Here is a 27,356-nt window from a genome sequence, read left to right as displayed (position 1 = left end):
GCCAATATGTTTCTGGGCTAAATACAAAGTGATAGCTATCCTCTATAATAAAAGGCTTGGGTGTGCGCCCGTGACTCTGCGCCCGTGTCTTTCTCGGCCGTTCTGGGCATGTGCGTAGCGCATGCCCAGAACGTCCGAGAAAGATACGGCCACAGGCACCAGGTGGCCATGTTGCCTCTCCGCGCGAAAGGAGGAGAAGCGGGGACCGGGGAGGGCGGAGGCGGCAGCGGCGGGGCCGGCCCTGCTGCTGAAGCTGCCGCAAGAAGCTCAAATGCCGACATGTGGGAACCGGGAGGGGGCCAGGAGGGGAAGTCGGCGCAGGCAAGCCGGCGGCCGCAGCGGCGAGCCAGCGGACGAAGCGGGGAAGGGGAGCCAGCAGCCGCAGACGAAGCGGGGAAGGGGAGCCGGCGGCCGCAGCGAGGGCGGGTGGTCTCCGTGGTGGTGCGGCAGCAACTAGCGCCCGTTATTTTAACGGGCTTAAAAATACTAGTTACCTATAAAGCCCTTAACAGCTTGGGTCCAGGGAACTTAAGAGAGCACTTTCCCTGTCATGAACTCAGCCACATATTAAGATTATCTGGCGAGGTCCAGTTACAGTTGCCACTGGCTCATTTGGTGGCGACTCGGGACCAGGTCTTCTCTGTGGCTGCCCCAGGGCTTTGAAATATGCTGCCAATAAGAGCATCTCAATCTCTGATTGCTTTTAATAAAACCCTCAAGATACACATGTTTTCTCAAGGCTACTAATTAAAATTAATTTTAAAATGTTTGTTTTTATTCTGTGAAATTGCTTTGTTTTTACTCTGTTTTATATTTGCTGTTTTAAATTGAGTGTACCACCTAGAGATGCACATTTCTGGTGGTATATAAATATGATCGATCGATCAATTGATAAACAAAAAAACAAAATAAGCTAGGAAACCTAAAGTGTAGGGTTCATTTCACTCACCTTGGCAAAGTTAAATGCAAGAATAAAACAGCTAAAGAGCTTTTTTCAATTTCCCATTTTCTTACAGCCTGGAAAGAATTGTCAGTTTCTACTGGAAAATGGACTACTTGGAAGAAGTACTCCATCCTCTCACAATATTTCTGAAGTTTTGGAGAATATTTCTGAAAGTTAAGAAGAAAATGTGCCTTGTCACAGATGCCAATTCCAGTCTCCAAAATCAAGGGCCAGAAAACAAAGCCATGGTTTTACTGTACATTTGGGATTTAAAATAGGGTTACAACAACAAACCTTAAGTCAATGCTAATCACTTCTGCACCAAACTACAGTCATTCTCAAAAGATTACTTTTATGGTTTGTAAAAACTGAGACTTTGACATGCTGGATGCCACCTCTTTAGCAATATCTGCTTAGCTTCCAATACTCAAAACAGCCAACAAAACCAGTCATGAAGGTAGAAAGCCATCAGGGAAGAGGGCATTTCCCAGTATAATGCACAGAGTGTTGCGTGTATGATTATCTGCTCGATGGGCAGAAGTTGTAGGTGTGAGCTCAGTTCAAGGAGGAACTGGCTCTCAGGGAACAAGTTCATTCCCTCAGAGCCAAGCTGGCTGATCTGAGAGGCTCAGAGAGTCAGAGAAGTATGTGTACAAGGCCTTTGGAGATGTGATGGAGGCATCCAACTCCTAGGCTGATGGCTCCTCCGCTGTCATGGAGAATGGAGGTCTTGTGGAAGGACATCATTCCAAGGAAGAGATAAAAGCTCCTTTAGAAGGGACCTCTTCCATTGATGATGAGCCCATATCCTCTTACACACTCCTCCAGCGGGTAGGGGCCTCCTAGTAGTGGGTGATTCAATCATTAGGGGTATAGAGAGAAGGCTCTGTGACCCGTGTGTAGACCGTACTGTGACTTGCCTGCCTGGTGCAAAGGTTGCAGATGTCACATGGTGTCTAGATGGGCAGTTAGGCAGTCCTGGGAAGGGTCAGCTCTTGTGGTGGAAGTCGGCAGCAACAATGTTGGGAAATGCGGATAGGAGGTCCAGGAAGCCCAATTTAGGTTTCTAGGTAGCAGAATGAAGTCCAGGAACCCTTCTCAGAAGGGTTCTCAGAAATGCTACCTGTTCCCAAGTGCAGGGTCAGCGAGATAGGTAGAGCTGAGCGGTGTCAATGCATGGATGTGACAGTGGTGCTGAGAGGAGGGGTTTAGATTTGCTAGGTACCGAGATACATTTTGAGACAAGACAAGCCTGTACAAAAGGGACAAGCACTTGAACCAAGATGGAACCAGACTGTTGGCACTCAAAACTGAAAAGGTCACAGAGCAGCTTTCAAAGTGACGCCTGGGGGATAGCTGAAAGGAGCTGGGCAGTATCTGGTTCAGCAAATGCCATCACTTAAGGTGCGAGGGTGTAAATGCTTCAGATAATCTAAAAGGGGACAGTGCAGAACCTGGTAAATAGCAGGCAGAAGGATGTGCCAGCTGGTCAAAGAGATCAAATGGCCATAAGAAAGATAGCACACACCAGGTAAGAGATTCAGCATATTGGTGTTTATATGCCAATGCCAGAAGACTCCGAGCCAAGATGGGTGAGCTGGAGTGCTTGGTTGCTAATGAAAATATAGCTATAGTGGGCATAACGGAAACATGGTGGAACAGTGAGAACCAATGGGACACTGTTATTCCTGGATATAAACCCTATAGAAAGGACAGGGAGGGGCAAATTGGGGGTGGAATAGCACTGTATGTTAAAGAAGGGATAGAATCTAACAAATTAGAAAACCTAGGAAGACTGGAGTCCTCCACAGAAACTCTATGGGTGACAATAAAAGGCCTGAAAGGAAATATGCTACTAGGAACAAGCTATCGCCCTCCTGATCAAAATGCCGACAGTGACTGGGAATGGCAGAAGGAAATCAGCGAGGCATCAAAGAGAGACAGAGATGTCATAATGGGTGACTTCCATTGCCCACACAGAGATTGGGTAAATTCACATTCAAGTAATGACAAAGAGGCCGGGGGGGTGGGGAGAAAAGGGGAAGGGAAATTACTGCCAGAGTGTGTGTAATTAAAACTGTGAACCATATAAGCAGGTGATCCACAGAAGAAGTAGGAACAACACTGGGGCTGACATTTGACGCTGGAACGTCTGTTTTACAACGTTTTAACAAGGTTTTATCATCTGTTTTTACACAATAAATTTGAAGTTCTTAAAGAAATAAAAGTTAAAAAAATGTTACAGAACCAGGAGGCACCAGAAAGTTGAAAGGCTGTAAAAATCAAGATTTTGCACTGAAGTGATTTATTGTATCACACAAGGTCATCAATCCAGAAAATGCCACTCTACAGGAGCTGCATTATTCCCAAGCCAAGCCATATATCTACTCTGATACTCTCCTCAAAGCAGCTTTCTAAGGCCTCAGATATTCTGCCTAGCTACGTTACTCAAGATCCTTTTTGAACTGGAGATGCCAATGACTGAACTTAGAATCTGACAGATACAAATCATGTGTGCTACTATGGTCCCACCACTGAACTCAGGGGGATCAGTTTCTAATCTGAATGGAGAAGATTCTGGGGCAATGAAGAGAGGTGTACATTATCACTCCGCTTTCTCACCTGCATGAAGATGTCCACTTCTGTCTGAGTTTCCCCTGTATTGATGAGGTACACCCTGACTGTGTTACTCCACAAAGAGTGGGAAAACAATGGAGTGACTTGCAACAAACTAGCAACAGCAGCATCCCAGTCATCTGTAAGCAAAGACACACAAAACAAGACCCCACACAAACACATTTCGTTATTCAGTAAACAACAACAACAACAACAACCACTAATGTGTTACAACAACAATTGAGACTAAAGGCCTTTTAGGCTAGTTTACTCACTGGCATAATAAAACACCCATGTAACTAGATGGACAACTATAAAATATATAGCAACTCTAGAGTTAGTTGTAAGAATATTTTTAAACTATCAGACATGTGATCCCCTAATGACATGCACATCGAGAGATAATTATAATAATATGTAGCATCCACAGTGGCACTTATGGAAGGACTTTGTGTGTGCTCTGATGCTAGTGAAAGAGGGACCACCCAAAGGCATGTTGTAAAAGGCGTTCCTCATCTGCATATATACGGGCTTGTGCAAGAAGAGCACAAACAGAGTGAAACAGAGGAGCATGCTGAAGTCTGAATCCAGATTTTTAAAGGTGGAAGAATGGGGGTTGGCTATCCTGGACTTAATCCTTATCAACAAGAAAGACTTGGTTGGCAACGTGAAAGTAGTAGGAACCCTGGAGGAAAGCAACTATATAATCTTGGAATTTATGCTATCTTGAAGTGGATTCTGGGAGTTGTAGTCCAACAACATCTGGGGGCCCAAGGTTAAGAAACCCTGCCCTAGATTTCAGAACACTGATGAGCTCAGAGAAAAATTAGACAGGATCCCATTGAAAGAAATTCTAAAGAAGAAAAGGTCTAACATGGATGGCAAATTCTGAAAAATGAGAAACTGAAGGCATAAGAGCAAACAATTCCCATGAAGAGGAAAAATGAGAGACAGTCAAAGAAAACAGTGTGGATGAACAGACAGCTCTCTGAATCTTTCTTTCTTTTTTTTCCTTTTGCTTTTTTAAAAAAAGCAGTTGTGGGCAGGGGGAGGATTTGGATCATGGCTGCAACATGGGGGTGGGGGTGTTAACCCTTTGCTATTTCCCTGATGCAAACCGCACCCCTCCCTGTCAAGTCTTTGTTAACATGCAGGGGGGAAACATACCAGCTCATCTTGCACCATAAGCTCTCTCCTCTCCAGCTATTATCAGCTTTAAAAGGATGATTTGCATAGGGAAGCTGCCACAGAATAAACCCACCCCACTCCCATCCCATGTCCCAAATCCAGAACAGAACCCTCCCGTCATCACAATGGCTTTTTGAAAGCACAGGGAGTTCCAATCACAGAACTCCCATATTAATGTCACACTAAACACTAATGTGGGGGTTACAGAACACCCACATTAGAACAGAGGAGTTCCAGTTACAAAACTCCTGCATCAATGTCTAGGTTCTCCCCAAACCTTGGCTCTGTTTTTTGTGTCTCCTGCTTCAGAGAGAACCAAAGGCATTACCTCTGTTTACATTTGCAAACGGTCCTTCCACATCTATGGAGCTATGCGCAAACTCAGGGCCTCTGAAAGACTGCTGAAGTTGCATCATGCTGCCCATGGAAAGCTCACTACCCAAGGCTCCGCCAATCCAATACTCAGTCTGAGCTCCAGTAGCTTAAAAACAAACAAGAAGATGCCAATTTATACCAACTTAAAACATAATGGCCATAATCCAGAGAAGGATGTTTAGTCCTTCCATGAGTTTGCATACCACAATGGGACCTTTTCAGACCAGTCCTAGGCACATTGGCGCCAATCCAGCTAAAGTTAGTCATGACTCAAGAGTCAATCTACCTGCTAATGGCATCACACATGTCATTATAATTCCATCTCTTGCTGCTTTTTTATTAAACAGCAGCTGCAAGAGGCACAAGCAGGGGTGGTTCACTCTTTGTCCCAGTGTCACTATCCCAATGAACACGGCTGCTACAGCTTTTACAGGAGAACCTCAGTGTTCGCAGGGATTCCGTTCTCCGCTACAACCGCAGATACGGAAACCATGAATATTTATACACCGCTCTACAAACAAAGTTCACATTGCGGTTCACAAAGAAAAATACATAATTAAAATGGTCCCATCCCCAAAGGGCTCACAATCTAAAAAGAAACATAAGGCAGACACCAGCAACAGCCACTGGAGGGATGTTGTGCTGTGGCTGGATTGGGCCAGTTGCTCTCCTCCTGCTAAATATAAGAGACTCACCACTTTAAAAGGTGTCTCTCTGCTCAGTTAGCACAGGTTATAAATATTTGTAGTAGTTACAGTACCAAACTGGATAAGAACCAATTGCTTCTCGGCCTTTTGGCTAAAGTCAAGTGTAGTGTTTGTGTATGTGTGGATGTGAACCACTATGTACAACTACAGCAAGTCCTATTCAAACTAAAAGCTGGATAACTTACAAACAGAATCAGGCTCTCAGTTAAACTTTGGGCCTAAGAAACAACATGCCCAAACAGAGCATAAGTACCTTTATGCTTGAAGGGAAAACAAACAAACAACTCAATACTTGAAATGAAGGTGAAAAGAGTCACTTGAATTGAAAATGCACGACAGGTTATTTAAGCAAAGCAGATTTAAAGAATTCCTGAAACTAAGAGTTCAGCCATTTCTTAATATTTAAAAGTTATATTGTGTCATTTTTAAAAATCTCTACAATAAAGAATAATACAGCAGTTAGCTTTTTGTCTGTTTCATACTGCACACCATTTCTAACGTGCTGTGATGTGACTTGCAAAAGCAGCAGATAGAATTCTTACCAGCAACTTCCGTGCAGCTGTCATCAGAGTCCGATTCTTCAGGGTCAAATACTTGGATGCCCTGAGCTTGCAGCCTCTGCAGTTTTGCCTCCAGCTCACGCTTGGCCCGCAACAAATCCTGAATTTCATTCTCCTTGGTTTCTCTAAAAATCTGTTAAAGATTCAAAGATATGAATGTAATGACCAGTCAGAATTTGCACATACAAAGATACTCACTGCTTTTATAAACCTGTCAATATTTTATCTGAATCCCCTCCATACCGGGATGAATTAACACACACTTTGTACTTAGAGGTCACCATTCTCACTCATGTGTGTAGCAACAGGACCCCAAGATCTTAGTTCTGCAATGAGCTGCAAAAGACAGACAGAAAATATGGAGACATTTACCTTGAACTGTCTCTTGACTTTGTCCCGATCATGTTCAAATGTAGCAGCTCTCTCCATAGCTTGGTATTTAGCCTCCAAAGCACTCTCTTTCTCTCTGAGTATTTTCTGATATGTTTTCTGAAGTGCCTGAAAAAGAACAAGTTATTTCCCCCCAAGAACCTTTTAAGTGCGAGACTTGGAAAATTAGCCAGAGATTACCAAACCAGAGTTTGCCGGTTTGAATCCCCGCTGGTATGTTTCCCAGACTATGGAAAACACATATATTGGGCAGCAGCGATACAGGAAGATACTGAAAGGCATCATCTCATACTGCATGGGAGGAGGAGGCAATGGTAAACCATTGCCAATGGTAAACCATTGGAGGCAAGCCAACGTGGTGTAGTGGTGAGAGTGATGGACTAAGGCCGGGGAGACCTGAGTTCAAATCCCCATTCAGCCATGAGACTTGCTGGGTGACTCTGGGCCAGTCACTTCTCTCTCAGCCTAACCTTCTTCACAGGGTTGTTGTGAGGAGAAACTTAAGTATGTAGTACTCTGGGCTCCTTGGAGGAAAGCGGGATATAAAATGTAAAAAAATAAAAATAAATAATAAATAAACCCTTCCTGTATTCTACCAAAGACAACAGGGCTCTGTGATCGCCAGGAGTCGAAACCGACTCGATGGCATACTTTCCCTTTCCATCAATAATGCTCAAGGTGGTTATTTAACATCAATAAATCCACTTCCCTCCCCTCTTTTAAACAACCCTCCCATTACCTGCAGCTCAGCCCGTAGGCGCTTGTTCTCCTTGTCCAGCTTGGCCTCTTTCTTCATCATAGAGGCCACCTCGTTGTTCTTGCTGATGCGGAAGATCTCATACTCCTTCTTCAGACGCTCATACTCGGCCATACACTCCAGTTCTTGTACTGAGGCAGTGGATTTGAAGCTGGCGCCAATAAGGCCTCCTGGTCGGGAGGTACCAACGCGGCGGAAGGAGCTGCGCAGAAGGCGGGCTTTGGGTTTCACTTCCACGGGGATCTCACAGGCTTCACCACCACCTCCTTCATATGTGTCTTCAATGACCTCGCCAACGGCACCTATTGGGCTTACCAAGGATGAAGCAGTCCCCATCACTGAAAAGGTTCTCTTGTCCGCCTTGTCTCCTCAGGATGAGAGATACCATCTAGCAGGCTGAGCCAGCTCGAGATTTCAGGAGGCCCTCAGGAAACGGCTCTTCATGGGTCCCCTCTTGCCTGGCTGAGACCCGAGAGAGTCACTCTGCCACAACCATGCAAAGGCAATGGGGGATAGGTGGTATCAAGAATCAGTAGTGGGACCCTCTGTGGACCCAGGGCCTTTGGCAGCTGTTTAATGATGTCAGTCGCTCACACTGGCCCTGAAAGAATGAAGCCCACACAAGAATGCCAGACATTTACCTCTGCTATGTAAACATGTCAAGATCTTCACTGAAGCAGAATGCTCAGCACGAACCACATAGCCTCAAAGATCCTGCTTTCTCCCAACCCAATCCTCTCTAATAAAAGCCTTGGTGTCCATCCGTGGACGGACACCAAGGCATGTGTTCATGCCTCCCTGGGCTGTTCTGGACATGCGCAAAGCGCATGCCCAGAACAGAGCAAGGGAGACACGACCGCCAGCACCCGGTGGCTGTCCCGAAAAAGCCGGGTATGCGGCGGCGGGGGGAAACTGGCCAAGGCGGCGGCAATGCCGCCACCTCGGCCAGAGGGCGCGGCGTGGCTGAGGCCTGGTGGCGCCGCCGGAGCCGGGTGGGAGAGAGAATTTGGGCCCCTTGCCCGGCCGGGGAGACCGGCCGCGGCATGGAGGCTGTCGGCGGCGGCGACAGTTGGTGCTTGCGGGGCCGGACGCGGAGGCAAGTGGGGGGGGGGAAGGTGCTAGTGCCCGTTATTTCAACGGGCCTGAAAATACTAGTTAGACATGAACCAACAACATTCATTGGCCAGCTTCATCTAGCCAGCTCCTTAGGCTTGCTACACAGCCAAGGCTTTTAACCCAATTAAAAATCTTCATGGTTTCTGCCTTCAGGTTATTCCAGGAGAAATCTGTACCTTTGCATGTATTATTATTAAAAGTGTCTTTCCTGTGAAACCCCAAAAGTTGGGCTGCTCCCCTCACTGTCTTTTCCCATAGGCGAGATCATAGCCTTGTGGTCCACATTATAAAGATGTTCCTTAGTCTAGAATAATCAATGCTCCGTTTTGTCCTGAACCACTTGCATAGCCCTCAGAGCCATCTCCAGCTGTTTGGGGAGCCATGGTGAGAATGAATGCGAACTCAGAATTTATTACAGAGATGGGAGCGCACTGCCTTCCATGTGCCACATCCGTGCATCTCAGAAACTATTCTCAGAACACCTAAAGTTTTACTTTGGGGGAAGAAAAAGAAAAAACGAATCCCAGAGGCTTACCCTTGCTGTTGATAGCATATTGGCACTGGAGGGACTTCTTTAACACATTATGTTTCTTTGTTTTTCCGGGCATCGACGGGGTGGTGTGGATGGGCAGTGCCAATTCATCCCGGTAAGCAGACGATGCACCAGAAACGGGCGTCGCCTGCTGGAGGGTGTCGAGCGCCACTGCAGTGCTTGCATGATCTTCGTGCTGGTATGAAGAAAAAGATGCGACTGCCTTAAACTTTGGTTTTGGCCAATCACAGAAGAAACTCAGGCGACCGCCTATCAGCGCACCTATCAGAGCTGTGTAGCCTGCGGTGGCCACAGTCAAAGGCTGGAGGAGTGACCGGGATATCGCGGAACAAGACGGTGTAGCAAGCAGCGCTTTCCCCTTCCCCTCAACGAACCCTGCCCTGTGCATCTGAGCATGCTCAGTATGGTCAAACGAAGCTCTTTTTCGTTTTCTGCCCAAAACCCCTCTCAAATTTTCAATCCTGCTTAAAATATCAAACAAAGGCAACCCAGGTTCTGCAGAATGTGGATGTATGTGTAATTCTGTAACAAAAGTACTCTGAAACATTTTTAAAAAATGACTCCAATAGTGCATCCAAAGGACAAAAGTGAATTTCTGTGAAACGCCTGGAGAATTGGCAAGAAGAGAGCATGCTCAGTCTCTCCAGTTGAAGCCAGTGCCCTTACCCTGATTGTCAATCTAACAGAAACTCTTACACTCCTCTTGAACGACTGACATCTTGAGTGCTGGCAAGAATAGAGCATGCTTAGTCTCTCCGAAACCTGTTAGAAGCTCTTACCCTTGTTCAGAGCTTCAGAATTGGTAAAGAGACTTGTGTACTACACAGTCTTGCAATTAGTCAACATCAGAATTAGTAACTAGACTTGTGAAGGGCCCTGGGAGTTGCCCGCCAGTTCGATCCGTCCCAGAGAGACTCGTCAGCGGAGTGCCTCTTAAGGTGAGGGGTGTAGTACCACTTTCCCCTATCCTGGGCTGGGGACGGTGCGCAAGCGGGCGGAAGCCAAGGAGGCGCGTCTAATCCCGGGGGCTCCTCCCAGCCTATCGGGGGGCGCCCTCCATCGCCCTGAGCGCAAGGCCCTCTGGGGATTGTTGTCCGCGACTACCATAGGCGGCTGCCGCGGTGATGGTCGGTGGGACTGAGTGTGAGGAGAGCTGCTCTACACCGGCCGCGGAGGCCAGACTCGGACTGCTGCTGCGGCCCTCCTTGGCGTGTTTCCATCCTGCCTGGGGAGGAAAAGCGCCGCAGGACTGGGCGGGGGCGGCGGCGGCGCCTCTCAAAGGGGTGAGAGCGCCCTCCTGCAGGCGGGGCCGAGGTCTGCTTGCGAGCCCCGCCGCGGCCCCAGCACCTTCCCGGGATTGCAGCTCCTGTGGGGCACGTGCTCTAGCAGCTCTCCCATTGCTGCCTCCTCGCTTTGCGGGGTAGGAGGTGGCCGGGCACCCGTCGCCTCCTCGAGGCTGGTTCCTCGTTGCCTGTCCCCTCGGAGCTCCCTCTCTGTCTGGGAATCCGGGAGGGGCTGAGGACCCGCAGCGGGCGATCGATGGCGACAGAGAGCCGCGGACTAGAGGCTGCCTCCTCTCTATCCAGACCGCCCCCTCCCCCAGTGAGGCTGCCGGCTGGGAGAGGAGACAGGCTGCCATCCGGTCCAAGAAGGAGAACCAGCGATACCTTGCCTAGCTAGCCCGCCGTCTGTCCGGCTATACCCGCAGAGAGCTGAGGAGGAGGAATATCCGAGACCGTCGGAACTCCCGGCGGCGTCTAGACCTGTACCTAGAAAGTTTGCGATGGAGGGTGGGAACTGAAAGGGCCGGGGTTCAGGACAAAACAGCCAGGATCTAAATACCGATAGCCTGATTCGTCTGCAGCTTAGAACTGTATTGTAAAATGGATGGTTAATTCTCAACCTTGGTGTAGCTGGACTACAACTCCCATAATCTTGGTCCAGCATGGTGGCAGAGGATGATGGGAGTTATAGTCCAGTGGAATCTAGGGGCCCAAGGTTGAGAACCCTGATCTATGAACTTGACACCGCTTCCTATGTCCACTGGGAAACAGGGGAAGTTTGGAGGAGAGGTGGTCTTGTAGTGAGCATGAATTGTCCCCTTTCCTAAGCAGGACCTGCCTTGGTTTGCAATTGCATGGGCAACTACATGTGAACGCTCTTAAGATATTCCACAGCTGAAAAGTACCTGCAACCCATGTTTGCATGCAGGAGGTCCCAGGTAAGGCTGAGAGAGAGACTCCTGCCTAAGCCCTGGGAGAGCTGCTACCAGTCAGAGTAGACAGTACTGAGCTAGAGGGACCAAGGGTCTGACAATATGGGGTAAGTAATGTCCTTTGACTCCAACAGTGTCTTGCCTGCAAGGTTGCCTTTGCTTCCATGGACAGAGCTGGAAATCATGCTCTTTTCATGAAGCTGGACCCTTCCAAGAAGGGGAACTCGTACACTGCAGCCCCTCTGGGGGCTCTGCACCAAACCCGTCCCTTGGGGCCTTACAGGAATGTGAGGTGAGTGGAGGGGTGTCATCGGCACTGGGCAGTCAGCCTGTTGTCGCGGAGATCCAGCAGAACGAGGTTGGTTGTACTGCTTCTCTCCACCATCCTGAGTGTGGGGACTTCTCCAGGGAAGCTGTGGGTGGGGGACCGTGAGGTTGGGATTTTTTTGTTTGTTTTCTGTCAGTATTGCAGAAATAATGTAAGAAATAAGCTGAAGTGGCGGGGCGGGAAGTGAATACGTTTAATTAAATATACTTGTGTCCCGCTTTTCCTTCAAAGAGCTTGGGGCTGTGTACATGTACTGCTCTGATTATATAACATAATTTTGTTATACACAATATAATGTACACAATTAAGTAAAGTCTTTTTGTATTAAATTTTGAATACACACAAATTGTATTTATTTCAAATTTTTATTTTTTACTATAACTAAGGGCTCTCAACATAATGTTCTATTGGGGTGCCAGATCCCCCAGAGCCAGCCCTGTGGATGGGTATTACAGTCCTGAGCTCTGCTGGCTGCGATTCCAGCTAAGAGAATGGGAAAGAGGGACATCCATGCTGCTCTCACTCTTCTATCCCTGTATGAAGCTGCACCCACAGCAGCCAGCTTGGGCGAGTGGTGGCAGCAAGCGGGAGATACCTGACAGCTCCCCTTTCCTGCTTGTGCTCAGCTCCACCTGCTTCGACCCCTTCATCAGCAGGATGTCTGTCTCATGCCCCGCACAGGGGAAATGGAGGTGAAAAGTGCTAAGCTGAGGCCTAGAGCATCAGACTCACCCCCAGCACACTGGGAGGCGCTGGAGAAGCCAATCGATGCTGCAGGAGCAGCAGCTACAGTGGAGCACACAAGATATGGAGAGAGAGAGATCTTTGCAAACTTCCCTTCTTACTGTGCAGCAGGCTGCCACACGGAATCCCAGGCGACGAGCACCACTGTTCAGAGCACCACCATTCAGATCGATGGCCCTGCCCAGAGGTGCCCTGGAATCACTACTAAGTGAGAGGAGATATTTTCCGGCGAGGGCGAATTTAGGGGCCCCACGCTGCTGCGCACACCCACCCAATCTTTGGGCTACCTTCAGGGGGAAACTGAATGAATCCGACTTCCCCCAGCCAGCTACAGCTTGCTCCTCCCACCCAGCAGCTGCCCAGTTCCTGTCTTTCCTACCCTGGAGACCGGAGCTGCCACATGTGCTGTGATGTTTATAGCCGGGGCAAACTAGGCAGGGTTGTGTGTGAATCTTGCACATCTTTGGACCTTTGTTTTGTTGTGTTTTGCTACAAAAAGCAGCAGAGGGATCACATTGGGAGGTACTCAGGTCTGCGAATCTGGAACCTGTTCGCATTTTTAAATAAATAAATAAATAAATACATGTGACCTAAGTGGTCCGTTCTACCACCTCAGAACTCTGTCATCAACCCTATCCCCATATCATTCTGCTGCATGTGTTGTCAGACCACAGACTTCACCTTACCATGCATTTTTGTGTGTGCACATGTGTACACAGGCACACAGCATTATTGCCTGGAACAGGGCACATTCCAGGAAGTGAAATAGCACCAATGAGTGGCTTTTCCAAAGGGTGGCTTTACTGCAGCAGGGAGTGCCTAAAGTTAAGCTGTTCTGAGCACTGCACCAAAGTGCTACTTTTTAAGGTAACACACAATACGCAGTAACTGAATTGTCAGGAGCAAAGCTGAATAATGCCATTGGTTGTATGAACAACACCTTCTGTCGCCGTCCTGACATTACTGTAAATGGACTTGTATGAACTCCACCCCCACCCCACCCCGCATAAGTATAACAAAGCTGTTTGGGAAAGCTCCACTTTATTTATTTTGTGCACTTGCTACTGCCCACAGAGGCAGCAGGCAGTAGTTCAAGTGCACCATCACTCTTTCTTGAAATTCAACATACTTTTGTGGACACCTCCCCCCAAAATATCAAATACTCTCCCCCATTTTTGCCCCCAATGAAAGCATTGGGAAAAATGGAAGAGCGGATCCAATCTAGTCCTAGAAGCCTTTAACAGTGGAAAGCCTCTGCCCATAAAAAGTTGGCAGCCTGTGTTACTATCAGCCCAATGCCATGTGTCTTTACTTAAATGTAAGTCCCACTGTGACCAGTAGCAATAGCAATAGCAATAGCACTTACATTTATATACCGCTTTATAGCCGGAGCTCTCTAAGCGGTTTACAATGATTTAGCATATTGCCCCCAACATTCTGGGTACTCATTTTACCGACCTCGGAAGGATGGAAGGCTGAGTCAACCTTGAGTCCCTGGTCAGGATCGAACTTGTAACCTTCTGGTTACAGGGCGGCAGTTTTACCACTGCGCCACCAGGGGGTTTACTCCCAGGTATCTGCACAAGACTACAGCCTAGCCAGCATTCGAACCATGTGCAGGGTGCTGTAAATAAGATGGAGCCCTGAAAGTTCTCTCCTAATTCCAGATGTTAGGGGTTATTTTGTATCCACTTGGCAGTGAGATTCTGTACATGCTCAGAAGCATTCTTGTTGTTCACATGTGTTGGGACTTAAAGAGTTGAAAACACAACCTTGTTTGGAGTTTGGACTCAGATTAAACTTTTAAAAATAATGTAATATTACATGAAACCAATAAAAAACAAACTTTTAAAAATAATGTTCACTTATTTCATCCATCCTACCCCTCCAAGGAGTTCAGGATGGCATATATGGCTGTTCACACCACTGATTTTTTTTTTAAATTGGTCCACGAACCCCCAAACTCTGGGCGAGGTTTGGTCCACCAGTGGGGTGGGGGAGTTGGTTTGACCCCTGAACCATGAACCTCTGAACCTGTTTGAACATCCCTATCCACAAGTCTGTTCCCATACAAGACAAAGGTGTATTTTTTACTTACCTTGGAGAAGTATCTCTTTCCTCATGAGAGAACAGATCCTTTTAAATTACCTTTCAGTCTGCAAAACAGTAATCAAAATGGTCAGGTCTGTAGGGGAGAATTTGAATCAACCCCTTATTTAGCAGAGAACCCCAGTTTGACGAGAACAAAGCTCATAGAGGAGATCTGGAGATACTTGCCTAAAATCTAAAACACGTAAAGGCTTATTTGAAAGACGTTACAAAATTAGATAGAAAGCCTACATCCTGTACTAACTATGTCATGGTGGAAGGAAGAAGAAACAGAGAAAACGAAGAAGGGAATATCCTAAGAGTATCAGTCTACCAATCAGAAGAGACTTAGAGCAGAGATACAGAAAGAAGAGAACATGGGGGCAGTCCTGTACTCTCTGGCCTCTACTCCTAATGTCCCTAGTGGCCAGTAGGAGTTATTGGTGTTAAGTGTCAATGCCCATGGAGTCACATCTCTAACATGATCAACGTTTAACTATTATACAGGTGAAACTCGAAAAATTAGAATATCGTGCAAAAGTTCATTAATTTCAGTAATGCAAATTAAAAGGTGAAACTGATATGAGATAGACGCATTACATGCAAAGCGAGATAAGTCGAGCCTTAATTTGTTATAATTGTGATGATCATGGCGTACAGCTCATGAGAACCCCAAATCCACAATCCCAGAAAATTAGAATATTACATGAAACCAATAAAACAAGGATTGTCAATAGAACAATATCGGACCTCTGAAAAGTATAAGCATGCCTATGTATTCAGTACTTGGTTTGGGCCCCTTTTGCACAATTACTGCCTCAATGTGGCGTGGCATGGATGCTATCAGCCTGTGGCACTGCTGAGGTGTTATGGAAGACCAGGATGCTTCAATAGCGGCCTTCAGCTCTTCTGCATTGTTTGGTCTCATGTCTCTCATCCTTCTCTTGGCAATGCCCCATAGATTCTCTGTGGGGTTCAGGTCAGGCGGGTTTGCTGGCCAATCAAGCACAGTAATCCCATGGTCATTGAACAAAGTTTTGGTACTTTTGGCAGTGTGGGCAGGTGCCAAGTCCTGCTGGAAAATGAAGTCAGCATACCCATACAGCTCATCTGCGGAAGGAAGCATGAAGTGCTCCAAAATCTCCTGATAGACGGCTGCGTTGACCCTGGACTTAATGAAGCACAGTGGACCAACACCAGCAGATGACATGGCTCCCCAAATCAACACAGACTGTGGAAACTTCACACTGGACTTCAAGCATCTTGCATTGTGTGCCTCTCCATTCTTCCTCCAGACTCTGGGTCCTTGGTTTCCAAATGAGATGCAAAAGTTGCTCTCATCAGAAAAGAGGACTTTGGACCACTGAGCAACAGACCAGTTCTTTTTTTCTTGAGCCCAGGTAAGACGCTTCTGAGGTTGTTTGTTGTTCAGGAGCTGCTTGACAAGAGGAATACGACATTTGAAGCCCATGTCCAGGATCCGTCTGTGTGTGGTGGCTCTTGATGCACTAACTCCAGCCTCAGTCCACTCCTTGTGAAAGTCCCCAACACTTTTGAATGGCCTTTTCCTGACAATCCTCTCCAGGCTGCGGTCATCCCTGCTGCTTGTGCACCTTTTTCTTCCACACTTTCCCCTTCCACATAACTTTCTATTAATGTGCTTTGATACAGCACTTTGGGAACATCCAACTTCTTTTGCAATTACCTTTTGAGGCTTTCCCTCCTTATGGAGGGTGTCAATGATGGTTTTCTGCACAACTGTCAAGTCAGCAGTCTTTCCCATGATTGTGATTCCTAATGAACCAGACTGAGAGACCATTTAAAGGCTCAGGAACCCTTTGCAGGTGTTATGGATTGATTAGCTGATTGGAGTGGGACACCTGGAGCCTAGACTGTTGAACCTTTTCACAATATTCTAATTTTCTGGGATTGTAGATTTGGGGTTCTCATGAGCTGTACGCCATGATCATCACAATTATAACAAATTAAGGCTCGACTTATCTCGCTTTGCATGTAATGCGTCATATATCAGTTTTACCTTTTAATTTGCATTACTGAAATTAATGAACTTTTGCACGATATTCTAATTTTTCGAGTTTCACCTGTAGATGTCTTCTGTAATTGGTTTGAAAAGGCCAGTGGGCCAGAAAAGAAACCAAGTAGCAATTTTATTTAACAAGAAAGGACTTACCTCTTAAGGACTTACTCAGTGTTGGTGGTGACCACCTGTGACCTTTTACACTTCTTCCTTCCTAAAACAGTGCGACAGTTTGTTGCTTTCTTAAACTGATTGAAAACCATGCATTTCAAGCCAAGTTATTTCCTGCTAATAAAGCACATTGTGATGTCGTTGCTTCTCATTCTCTAGGAAAGAAAGCAATGGCAATAAAGCACTTACTGGGGCTATTCTCACAATCAGGAAAAATTGGGCTAGGAAAGCCTAGCCTGATTTTTCCTGATCGTGGGAACCACCGGGCTCGGCTGCGAGCCCAGTGGTTCCTAGGTGGGTAACCCGCCTAAGTGCCCCTGCCCTTAGCCCGGATTTGCGGAGCACGCATGCTGCAAAACCAGGCTACCTGATCATGAGTAGCCGTGGTGCGGCTCCACGCCGCGGCTACTCGCGAGTAGACTCCCGGCCAGGAGGCAAAAAGCCGGCTCCAGGGGTCTCCGCAGTATGCCCTGTGCGCTCGCGCAGGGCATACTGGGGCTTCCGGGGGCTGTGTGGCCCCCGAGCTCCCCAGCCCCCGCCGGCTCCATCATGGAGCCGGCAATCTTGTGGGTGGCCGATACGGCCGCCCAGGGATTGTCTGCGGGGAGAGTGGACTTAGCAAAAGCAGGTCTCACAGACCGTGAACCCACCTCACTGTGTTGGTGGTGTTAATATCTAAAGTTTTTTGCTTCTTTTTTTGTGAAACACTGCAACCAATTGAAGTTCTTCACACATGCATACAAAACCAGGCAAAGGTCCTAATCCCAGAGGATTGGGCTATTCATACACGTTATTCACATATGTGTGCAAAACCAGGCTAAAATCCCAATCCCAGTGGCACCACAGAGGCAAACCTGCCTGTGAAGCCTCCCTCTAAAATGGGTTTAGGAGAGCAAGCACTCGCCTAACTCTATTTTTTGATCATCTGTCAAGCAGCCGTGGCTGCCAGTCTGCGGGGAGCCCGGGGATGGGTGAGGGATCCCCATAATGCACTGTGCACCGTATTTTTGGAGGGGGAGGCGTGATGCGTCCCGGCACCCTGCCCCAATCCGGAGCCACCGGCTGCTTGCCTGGGTCATCAATCTGCCCGCCCAGGGAAGCATGGAGGATTGTCTGCAGGGTTGACATGCACCCAGATGATATGAGCATACCCACAAGCCAGGCATGAAAGAAACCTTCACTTGTTCATCAGGACCTACTTCACAGAGCTATTGTGACTGTGAATTTAAGAACAATAACAACAACAAGGAAACACCTCTGTTGGACCAGGCCAAGGTCTATCTAGTCCAACACCCTGTTTCCCACAGTAGTCCACAGTTGCCTCTTGGAAGTCCACCTCTCTCCTGCTATTGCTTCCTTGCAGCTGGTATTCAGAGGTACAATGCCTCTCAACCTGGAGACAGCATATAATAAACAAGCTTTTCTGGGCTTCCTCCCCACAGACAGGGTAGCCCTTTCTCAATAGTTGTGAGAAAGGGCTCCTTGTGTTCCTTACCTTGCATCATTCCTTATATCGATTGTCTCCACTGCTGCTGCTTTGTATTTTGTATGGTTATTTTATGTATGTATTTTAAAATCTTTTTAGTTAGATCTCTGTTCTTATATTTTAGCTTAATATTTTAATTGTGTAATATTTATAGTCTTGTTTTAATTTTTCTATGTGAACCACCTTGGGATTGTTTTTAATGAAAGGTGGTATATAAATTTAACAACAAAGAAAATAAATGTTGCATCACGATTTTAGTTATGAGTTTGTTTTCTTAAAATTGGAGGAGTCCATGAGGCTGTTCTCATGAGCAGCCACAATTGGGCTAGGGCAGCTAAGCCCAGGCTTGGCTGCCCATAAGAACCCACGGAAGCCGACCGGGTCCCAGTGGTGCCTCGGCCGCAAACTGGCTAGGGAGCCTGCCTCTGAAATGGGGTTAAGGGAGCGAGAGCTCCCTTAGTTGCATTTACTTGACTGTGTGTGACACATTGAGGCGCTTCACATGATTGGTGTGAAGCGCCGGAGGGGGTTCTGCGGAGAGAGCGGGTTTAGCCTGCTCTCCCTGCAGACACTCAAACGGCAGCCCTGGGCAGCCAGATCAGCCGCCCACATGACTGCCAGCTCTGTCACGGAGCTGGCGGAGATCAGGGGCTGTGCAGCCCCTGGAAGTTCCAGGATGCCTCGTGTGAGGGGCATCCTGGAGAGACCCCTGAGCCCGGGAGGCTGCTTGCAGCTTCCTGGTCAGGGCGGGGGGTGGTCTACTCGTGTGTCACCATGCACCACGGTGATACACAAGCAGAAAACAGGTTAACTGAGCGCTCACTCCATTAACCTCATCTAAGGGGAGGGGTAATAGGCAGGCTAGCTGCCTTGGGAGCACCGTGCTCGCCTGTGAGCCTGGTGGCTCCCATGATCTCTCGAAAGTGGGCTAAGCTCCCTTAGCCCTCTTTCCAGTGATCGTGAGAATAGCTTCATTGTGTTTACTTGACCATTTGTGACACACTGACGGGCAACTGCCCATCGCTGGGGGGATCTCCCAGTGCGTGACACATTGTGGGATTTCTGGGGTCCAGGACTACGGGTCCCCACCTCTGTGCTCCCTAAGGCAGTGGCAGACGGTCTTGGCAGGTGATGTATGTGCTCAGATGGTCCTCAGCAATTGTCTGTGGGGAAAGTGGGCATCTGCAGCCTTCCCTGCCCACCTGATTGTGAGGACGACCTCTATGGGGTCGGGGCTTATGGGGCCAAAATGAAGGTTGACTTATTGTTATCAATTTGTCTGTAGTTCCCTGTTCAAGTTGGTCTATTTCCAGGGTGAATATTCTTCTCCAGGAAATGTAGTTTCTTTTCCCCTGTCTCTAGAATTCAGCCTTGACAAAGGTTATTTGCAGAGCCAAAGAAAGGAAGCAAATGGTTTTGACATTTGGAGATGCTGAAATACTCTCATCTGCTGGATCACTTGGTTTCAAACTGCCTCCGGGTGTAACAAATTTCTGTTCTAGAACAGAAGGATACTTATTACCTGGCAACCTTACTCCTCATTTGCATATTTAAAAGGGAGGAGCACAACTGCTTTGCCATGATGATCCCTTCCTGGGGTAGGAGGAGGAGAACCAAGCTGCCCCTGTGGGATGCTGCTGCTTCTGCATCCTCCACACTTTGATGGCTAAACCTTGGTGATGGAGCTTTGGCCATCTCCAAGGAGACAATGAGTGCATCATAACAGAGAATCCACAAGTGATGTCATAACTGCCACCTGCAGAGGTGGGGGCAAAGTTTCATCCTTCAGCACTGGGGAGAGATGAAGCTGGTGGGCACCTCTCTACACTACACACATAATTCTTGTTTTATACCAGTCCTATCCTGGGAGTTCTATTTTGGAGAGAGTGCTGATGATTCTCAGAGTTATTCATCTTTTTGAGTTTCCCATTGATCCCTATCGGGAAATTATCTGATGGGGCCCATGTTTAATTCTTGCACACAGGCCCCTTCTGATCTTGTTATGCCACTGCTGGAAAACTTCTACTGTAACTGAAACCCTGCAGAGTTGCTGCTGGTTAGTGTTGATGACTAGACTAACCCAGATGGACCAATGGGCAGATCCTGCATAAGGCAGCTTCATATGAATACATGTGACAGGGGAAACTGTCAAAACTGAAAATCAGTACGGAATGGACTAGGCTGTAAAAATCCACATAAATTTTCAGTGTGTGGTTTGGTGCATATATTTAAAAGACTGAAAAGAAGTCACATTGTGATTGACTTCTAACTTATTAGACTTTCAAATATCCTTTCCCAATTTAGCTTGCAGTGTTCAATTGTGATATTACATCACCCTTTAGTGTAATTTAGCATGGCATCCAGCTGTTCATGTTTTTGCACAGCTGTTGAAACTTTAGCCTCAGAGAATATGAAGACGGGGGTGTCCTACCTTACAAAGGCTTTTAAATTATGCAAGCAAATGGAAAGTTTAGTCTTAAGGTGAATCTCATACTCTTTGATCCATGTTCTTGGTGGCCAATTACTTGTGCACATTCACCATAAGGACACTAATTCTGAAGGCATCGTTGTGGCAATATTGGGGCTCAAGGTGGAATTCTATTGCCTCAGCAAGGACTGTGTAGTGGCAGGGCATATGTAAGGGAGAACGGACATGGAGAGGTGCTTAATCTTTCTCCCTTAGAAATTCCCCTTCCCATCTATTTTCTTCGCAGCTGGGCTTACTTCCCATCTTGGACCCCAAATGGGGAAAAACAGGCTAAAAACAGCTGGGGTGGGGTTGGCCTGCTAATGAGGTGCAGTGAGAAAGCCTCCTGAGGTGGCGCATTGTCAGAGGCTACAGGGGTGATCTGCACTTGCCTCACTACATTTGCCTACTGTGGGTGCTTTCCAGACTGCCTGGGAGGAAGTGGGGTAAAATCCGACAGCTAGCCCTAACGTTTTGAAGCCAGTGAGAGTTAGCTGCTTTGGGTTTTACACCTCCCTCCTTTCTTGCTGAAGCTTGGAGGGGAGAGAGAGAGAAAGGAGGAGAAGCAGCCCCCCCCCATCTGCACGCAGGGCACACAGGGCAAACCCCATCTGCACACAGGGGGGAAGGAGGGGAGGGAAAACTGTCAGTCACCCACCCCCTCCTCCTCTTCTCCCTCAGGAAAAAGAGGAGGAGGAGGGGGTGGGTGACTGACAGTTTCCCCTCCCCTCCTTCCCCCCTCCCCTCTCAGTGAATTTGCACAAGGGCAGCAGGCTGATACAAAAAAGGTGGGGGGGGGGACATGATTGACACACACCCACACACCCCTCTAAAAGCAAGCCACACTTCTACAGCTGCAATCCCATGCACTCTTACCTAGGAGGAAGCCCACTGAACTATTATTGTTACATTTACTATGTCATTTACTTCCGAGTAAACCCAGCAAGCCTGCAAACTGTTCTCATAACTCTGAAAACCAACTATTATTTAACGGGTGTTAAGCCTGAAATGTCAAGATAAGATCCGGAAGAGGCTGTGGCTATGCGAATGGCACCCTGCTGTTCCCATATGCAAGACGGTATCAAAACCCAGATCATAGAAATGGACAGCAAGCCTAGATGTAGAGAAGCAATTTCGAGCTGCCATCTGGAAAGTCCCCTGATGCCTCACCCTTGTCTGATGATGTCAACAATGCCATTGCGGCTCTACTACTTCCTCCTCCTCCTCCTCCTCCTCCCATTCCCTGGCTTTTGATAAGATGGCTCCACTCCTCCACACTTCTTTCTGCTGCTTGTTACCCACTTTTTCAAAAGCCAGGGAGCAGGAGGCAGCATGGTGGCAGCAAGAAAGGCAAGGACATGGGGGAGGAAGAAGAAAGTGCCCCCCCCTTGCTGGTGTCATGAACCAGACAACAAACAGTCTAAAAATGTCAGCAAAGGAAATGGGTGAACAAATTGTCATTGTACTGCCTGTGCAAGGGAAATAATTGCTCTAGCTGCACAAATGTTGATAGATTCACATGCAACAAATTATTGTTCATTCCTGTATTTATCTGTTAATTTTTTATACTGCTTTTCTGCCCAAGGGAAGCACAAAGTGATATAAAATAACACCATTTAAAAATAGTGTGTGACATCCGGACTAAGTTAGTATTATGCCGGAATTACTCTAAAGGACTACTCAGTTTCAACTGAATTACTCAGGAGTAATTTAGGCAGGATGTTGGCCACAGTATCTTGACACGAGAGTAGCCAATAGGGAGTACAAAGCTAGCACTAGTTACAGTGGAGAGTTAAAATTATACTTAAATCATAGCAGCTCAACATCTGGCAAACTTCTGCCTAAAGAGAAAAGTTTTTATTGCTGCCAGAAGAGAGGCTTCAAGGGGTAAGGAGTTCCATAACCTCAGTAAACCACAGAGAAGGCTCTGTCCCAGGTCACATCAACTGTACCTCTGAAGATGGCTGGACCCGGAGCAATGACTCAGTGTTTGGGCAGGTTTATAGAAGGGAATGTGGTCGTACAAATACCATGGTGGTCCTAAACCTTATGACCAACAAAGTTTGTGATCAGGAGTGTAGCTAGGGGAGTGGGACCCCGTGTTTGCTCTTCTCCCCGGGGGCCCCTTGGAGTGAGATAATGAAGGAAATAGGGAGGGGTGGAGCTGCGGGCCCTTAGGAGCTGTGAGGTCTGGGTTCTTTGGACCCTTCCGCTCAATTATAGCTACACCCCTGTTTGTGATCAAAACTGGTAAATTGTTTCGAAGATCCTTCAAAATTATTAGATCTCTTCATAGTCTTAAGTGGCTTCAAGGAGAATAATCTAGCAATTACAAAGAGGCACATAAATAAGTCAGTGGCTGCTTTTCAAATGTACATCAAGAAACTTAAAGCAGCTTAAAAGTCTTATATGCTGTTTTGCTGAAATGCAATGCAGCTTTTGTCCAGCATAAATTTTGTTCAGTGTAACATGTATTATGTATTATTAATCCATGCAAAATTATGGTAGATTTAGAGCTTTTTGCAAATAAAATTGCTGCTCTCTGTCACAGATATTCCGATATGGTTTGTTGCTATGAAATCAACCAGAGCCTAGAATTAAGCAGATGTTCAGTTTATAAAACACACCAATTCAGCAGCTGGCCGCATTAGTATTTCAGTAGACTTTAATATAACGAGGTATGGAAATTAACAAAGAAATAATACACATCTGAAATTTGCCTTTCAGAAAGCTGGCTGCTATGCTCTGTTTGCAAGAGAAAAATACATTTTTCACAAAGGAGCTGTGCAAGTAAAGTAAAATTATATGTTAATTAAATGCTTTAAATAAAATATACATATGTGGTACAGTCCTCTTCTTGTGCTTTCCATTTGCGACAATTCTGTGCATGGTTCAGCATCACTAAAACCAAATGAAATCAGTGATAGTTAAGCATGTGAAACTGTCACATATTATGTGCTTATACCACAAGACTAAACTAAATAAATTTGATTGGAAAGCCCCAGTAATTTTAAACATATTTCTCTGTAACTATTCTACAGCCTTGGTTTAGTTTTATAAGCTTTGTACAGTGGGTATTGAAAAGAATCACCCCCTTTGATAGACCTTACATTCTGGTTCCCTTACATCCTGAAATGAAAACACAAAGAAAATTCCCTTCACCAGCTGTACTTATCCAATGCAACCTATAACACCCAACTGAAAAACATCACAATTACAGTCCAGAAAAAGTGTCAGAAATAAAAAACAAGAATTACTGAGATTGAAAAAGGATCACACACCCCCCAATGTCAATATTTTGTTGAACCACCTTTTGCTTTAATAACAACCTTGAGTCTGTTGGGATACTTCTCTATCAACCTTGCACATCTAGACGGAGCAATATTTGCCCACTCCTCCATACAGAACTGTTCAAGTTCAGTCACATTGGATGGTAGGTGTTGGTGGACTGCTATCTTCAAATCTCCCCACAGATTTTCTATGGGATTTAGGTCTGGGCTCTGACTGGGCCACATGAGGACGTTCCCTTTTTTATCCTTCAGCCACTGTGTGGTCAATTTTGCTGTGTGCTTCGGATCGTTGTCATGTTGAAAGGTGAATCTTCTGCCCATCCTCAACTGTCTGGCAGAAGGTAGCAGGTTTTCTTCCAGAATCTGACGGTATTTTGCCCCATCCATTTTTCCTTCTACTCTAATGAGAGTCCCAGTCCCTGAGGCAGAGAAACACCCCCACAACAGGATGCTGCCACCTCCATGCTTCACTGTAGGTATGGTGTGTTGTGGATGGTGAGCTGCGTTGGATTTACGCCAGGTGTACTGTTTGGTGTTGAGGCCAAATAGTTCAATCTTGGTCTCATCTGACCATAAGACCTTTTTCCATTTGGCATCAGAATCTTCAAGGTGCCTTCTGGCAAAGCTCAAATGAGCTTTAATGTGACCTTTCTTGAGAAGTGGCTTTCTCCTTGCGACCCTCCCGAACAAGCCACATTTTTTCCACAACACACCATACCTACAGTGAAGCATGGAGGTGGCAGCATCTTGTTGTGGGGGTGTTTCTCTGCCTCAGGGACTGGGGCTCTCGTTAGGGTAGAAGGAAAAATAGATGGGGCAAAATACCGTCAGATTCTGGAAGAAAACCTGCTACCCTCTGCCAGACAGTTGAGGACGGGCAGAAGATTCACCTTTCAACATGACAACGATCCGAAGCACACAGCAAAATTGACCACACAGTGGCTGAAGGGGAAAAAAGTGAACGTCCTCATGTGGCCCAGTCAGAGCCCAGACCTAAATCCCATAGAAAATCTGTGGGGAGATTTGAAGATAGCAGTCCACCAACACCTACCATCCAATGTGACCGAACTTGAACAGTTCTGTATGGAGGAGTGGGCAAATATTGCTCCGTCTAGATGTGCAAGGTTGATAGAGAAGTATCCCAACAGACTCAAGGTTGTTATTAAAGCAAAAGGTGGTTCAACAAAATATTGACATTGGGGGGGTGATCCTTTTTCAATCTCAGTAATTCTTGTTTTTTATTTCTGACACTTTTTCTGGACTGTAATTGTGATGTTTTTCAGTTGTATGTTATAGGTTGCATTGGATAAGTACAGCTGGTGAAGGGAATTTTCTTTGTGTTTTCATTTCAGGATGTAAGGGAACCAGAATTTAAGGTCTATCAAAGGGGGTGATTCTTTTCAATATCCACCGTATAACATTATGTATTACTCAGTAAACTCTGTTTATAAGTCTTTCACCATTTTATTTGTGGAGATTTTTAGAAAACAAAGGATCAATTTTTCAAGACAGCAGATCTGGCCAGTTACCCATGCGTTAATCACCTCACGGCTGGATTACTGCAATGCGCTTTACGTGGGGCTGCCCTTGAAGAATATTTGGAAACTTCATTTGGTGCAGAATGAAGCTGCCAGGGTTTTCTCTGGAACTGCTCTCTCGGAACATATTACACCTCTTTTGAAAGAGCTACGCTGGCTGCCAGTTTGTTTCTGGGTCCAATTAAAGGTGCTGGTTCCTACTAGGGGAGTCCAAACTGGACTCGAACCCACCGGGCATGTTCGGTTTTGCCACCCCTGAACTAGAACCCCAGCCTGGCTTGGCTAGAATTCAGAGTTCTAAAGGTGTAAAAAAAATTATTTAACTTACTACCATGTCTGGTGGCCTCCAGAGGGTGCTGCTGCTGCTGTGGGGGTTCTCCAAAGATTCCCCCTCCCCCTGCTGGTCCCTGCCCTGGTCTTTTTCAGGCAATTTAGACTCATTTTCAGGCCTTTTGGCCCTCTCCCTGCTCACTTTAGACATTTTGAAGACTGTAGCACATGTACATGGGCTATTTGATGCCCGGGTCATGAACCGGGCATGCAAATGGGCTGTGAACATGTGCAGCTGCCTTCAAAATGGCCGGCACAAGCAGGGAGAGGGCCAAAAGGCCCCAAACCAGGCCTAAACGGCCTGAAAAAGACTGGGTGGTGGAGGCCAATAGGGGGAGGAGGAACCTTCAGAGACTCCCCCATGACTGCACCCCCCAGAGGCTGCTGGACCTTGCGGTATTTTTTTTAAAGTAACCTTTAGAAACCCAAATTGGCCCCGAGGGGTTGGCCCTGAGGGCAAGGGGTTGGCTTGACCTCAAGTCGAATCAGTCCCGGTCTGGCTCGAGGGCGAGCCCTTGAGTTGGCCTGGTTCAATGACTCGACCTCGAGCCAGTTCACACATCCCTAATTCTTACCTTTAAAGCCCTCAATGGTTTGGGCCCTGGATACCTGAAGGATCACCTGCTCCTAAGGATTTCTGCCTGCCCAACAAGGTCATCAGAGGGGCCTTTGCTCCGTGTACCGATGATGAGAGAGGCTAAACTGTTGTCCACGTGGGACAGGGCCTTCTCTGTTGTTGCCCTCAGGCTGTGGAATGCTCTCCCAATGAATGTCCACTCTCTGACATCTGTGAATGTCCACTCTCTGACATCTGTGAATGTCCACTCTCTGACATCTGTGAATGTCCACTCTCTGACATCCGTGGCTGCTTTTAAAAAACAAAGGCCTTTTTATTTGTTCAGGCGGCTAGGTCTCTCAGCTCTCCTGCTTCTGTTTGTCTCTTTTATGGGGGGTTGGTTGTTTTTTGTGGGGGTTTTTTTTGGTGTTCTATGGTTTTTATTTTTTTTAAACTGATTTTAAGATTTTAAATGTGATTTTAATGGAGTTTTATTGTATTTTAACTTTTGTAAACCCACCTTAGTATGCCTTATGAAAGGCATTATAAACAATGAAATATATAAGAGCCGGTGTGGTGTAATGGTTATAGTGCTGGACTAGGAGCGGGGAGACCCGAGTTCAAATCCCCATTCAGCCATAATACTAGCTGGGTGACTCTGGGCCAGTCACTTCTCTCTCAGCCTAACCTACTTCACAGGGTTGTTGTGAAAGAGAAACTCAAGTATGTAGTACACCGCTCTGGGCTCCTTGGAGGAAGAGCGGGATATAAATGTTAATAATAATAATAATAATAATAATAATAATAATAATAATAAATATAGGCCTTAAGCAGCTAGGGCCTGGATATGTGAATGGCTGTCTGCTCCTGGAAGCAGGAGCAGACTGGTCCATGCTCACC

At 46.7% G+C, this 27,356-nt stretch overlaps 1 protein-coding gene and 2 long non-coding RNA genes across 6 annotated transcripts in view; 1 reads left to right on the top strand and 2 right to left on the bottom strand.

The window, feature by feature from the left end:
- NPHP3 (nephrocystin 3) overlaps window positions 1–10,133 on the bottom strand; it is a 50,281-nt gene extending 40,148 nt beyond the window's left edge. The window contains exons 1-8 of one of the 4 annotated variants that reach the window (XM_053266479.1): window positions 9,985–10,133; window positions 9,188–9,380; window positions 7,519–8,137; window positions 6,762–6,887; window positions 6,372–6,522; window positions 5,076–5,228; window positions 3,566–3,699; window positions 950–1,110 (exon numbers count right to left, since the gene is read on the bottom strand). In XM_053266479.1, coding sequence (XP_053122454.1) covers window positions 950–1,110; window positions 3,566–3,699; window positions 5,076–5,228; window positions 6,372–6,522; window positions 6,762–6,887; window positions 7,519–7,872 — 1,079 coding nt within the window. In that variant the 5' untranslated portion in view covers window positions 7,873–8,137; window positions 9,188–9,380; window positions 9,985–10,133. Of the gene's footprint in view, window positions 1–949; window positions 1,111–3,565; window positions 3,700–5,075; window positions 5,229–6,371; window positions 6,523–6,761; window positions 6,888–7,518; window positions 8,138–9,187; window positions 9,717–9,871; window positions 9,895–9,984 lie in introns of those variants that run through there. The other 3 variants (XM_053266480.1, XM_053266481.1, XM_053266482.1) reach the window with 3 other exon arrangements.
- LOC128332134 (uncharacterized) lies at window positions 9,878–12,077 on the top strand. Its single transcript, XR_008310566.1, has 2 exons — window positions 9,878–10,143; window positions 10,792–12,077. It is a non-coding gene; the product is annotated as an uncharacterized LOC128332134 (long non-coding RNA).
- Window positions 12,078–23,385: 11,308 nt separating this feature from the next.
- On the bottom strand, window positions 23,386–26,916 carry LOC128331413 (uncharacterized). Its single transcript, XR_008310286.1, has 2 exons — window positions 26,476–26,916; window positions 23,386–23,643 (listed from the first exon to the last, which is right to left on the bottom strand). It is a non-coding gene; the product is annotated as an uncharacterized LOC128331413 (long non-coding RNA).
- Between the last annotated feature and the right edge of the window lie 440 nt (window positions 26,917–27,356).

The sequence above is a fragment of the Hemicordylus capensis genome, chromosome 6 (assembly GCF_027244095.1).
Source record: "Hemicordylus capensis ecotype Gifberg chromosome 6, rHemCap1.1.pri, whole genome shotgun sequence".
Taxonomy (NCBI): Eukaryota; Metazoa; Chordata; class Lepidosauria; order Squamata; family Cordylidae; genus Hemicordylus; species Hemicordylus capensis.
The sequence above is the reverse complement of the archived record's forward strand: the minus strand, read 5'-3'. Positions and strand labels throughout refer to the sequence as shown.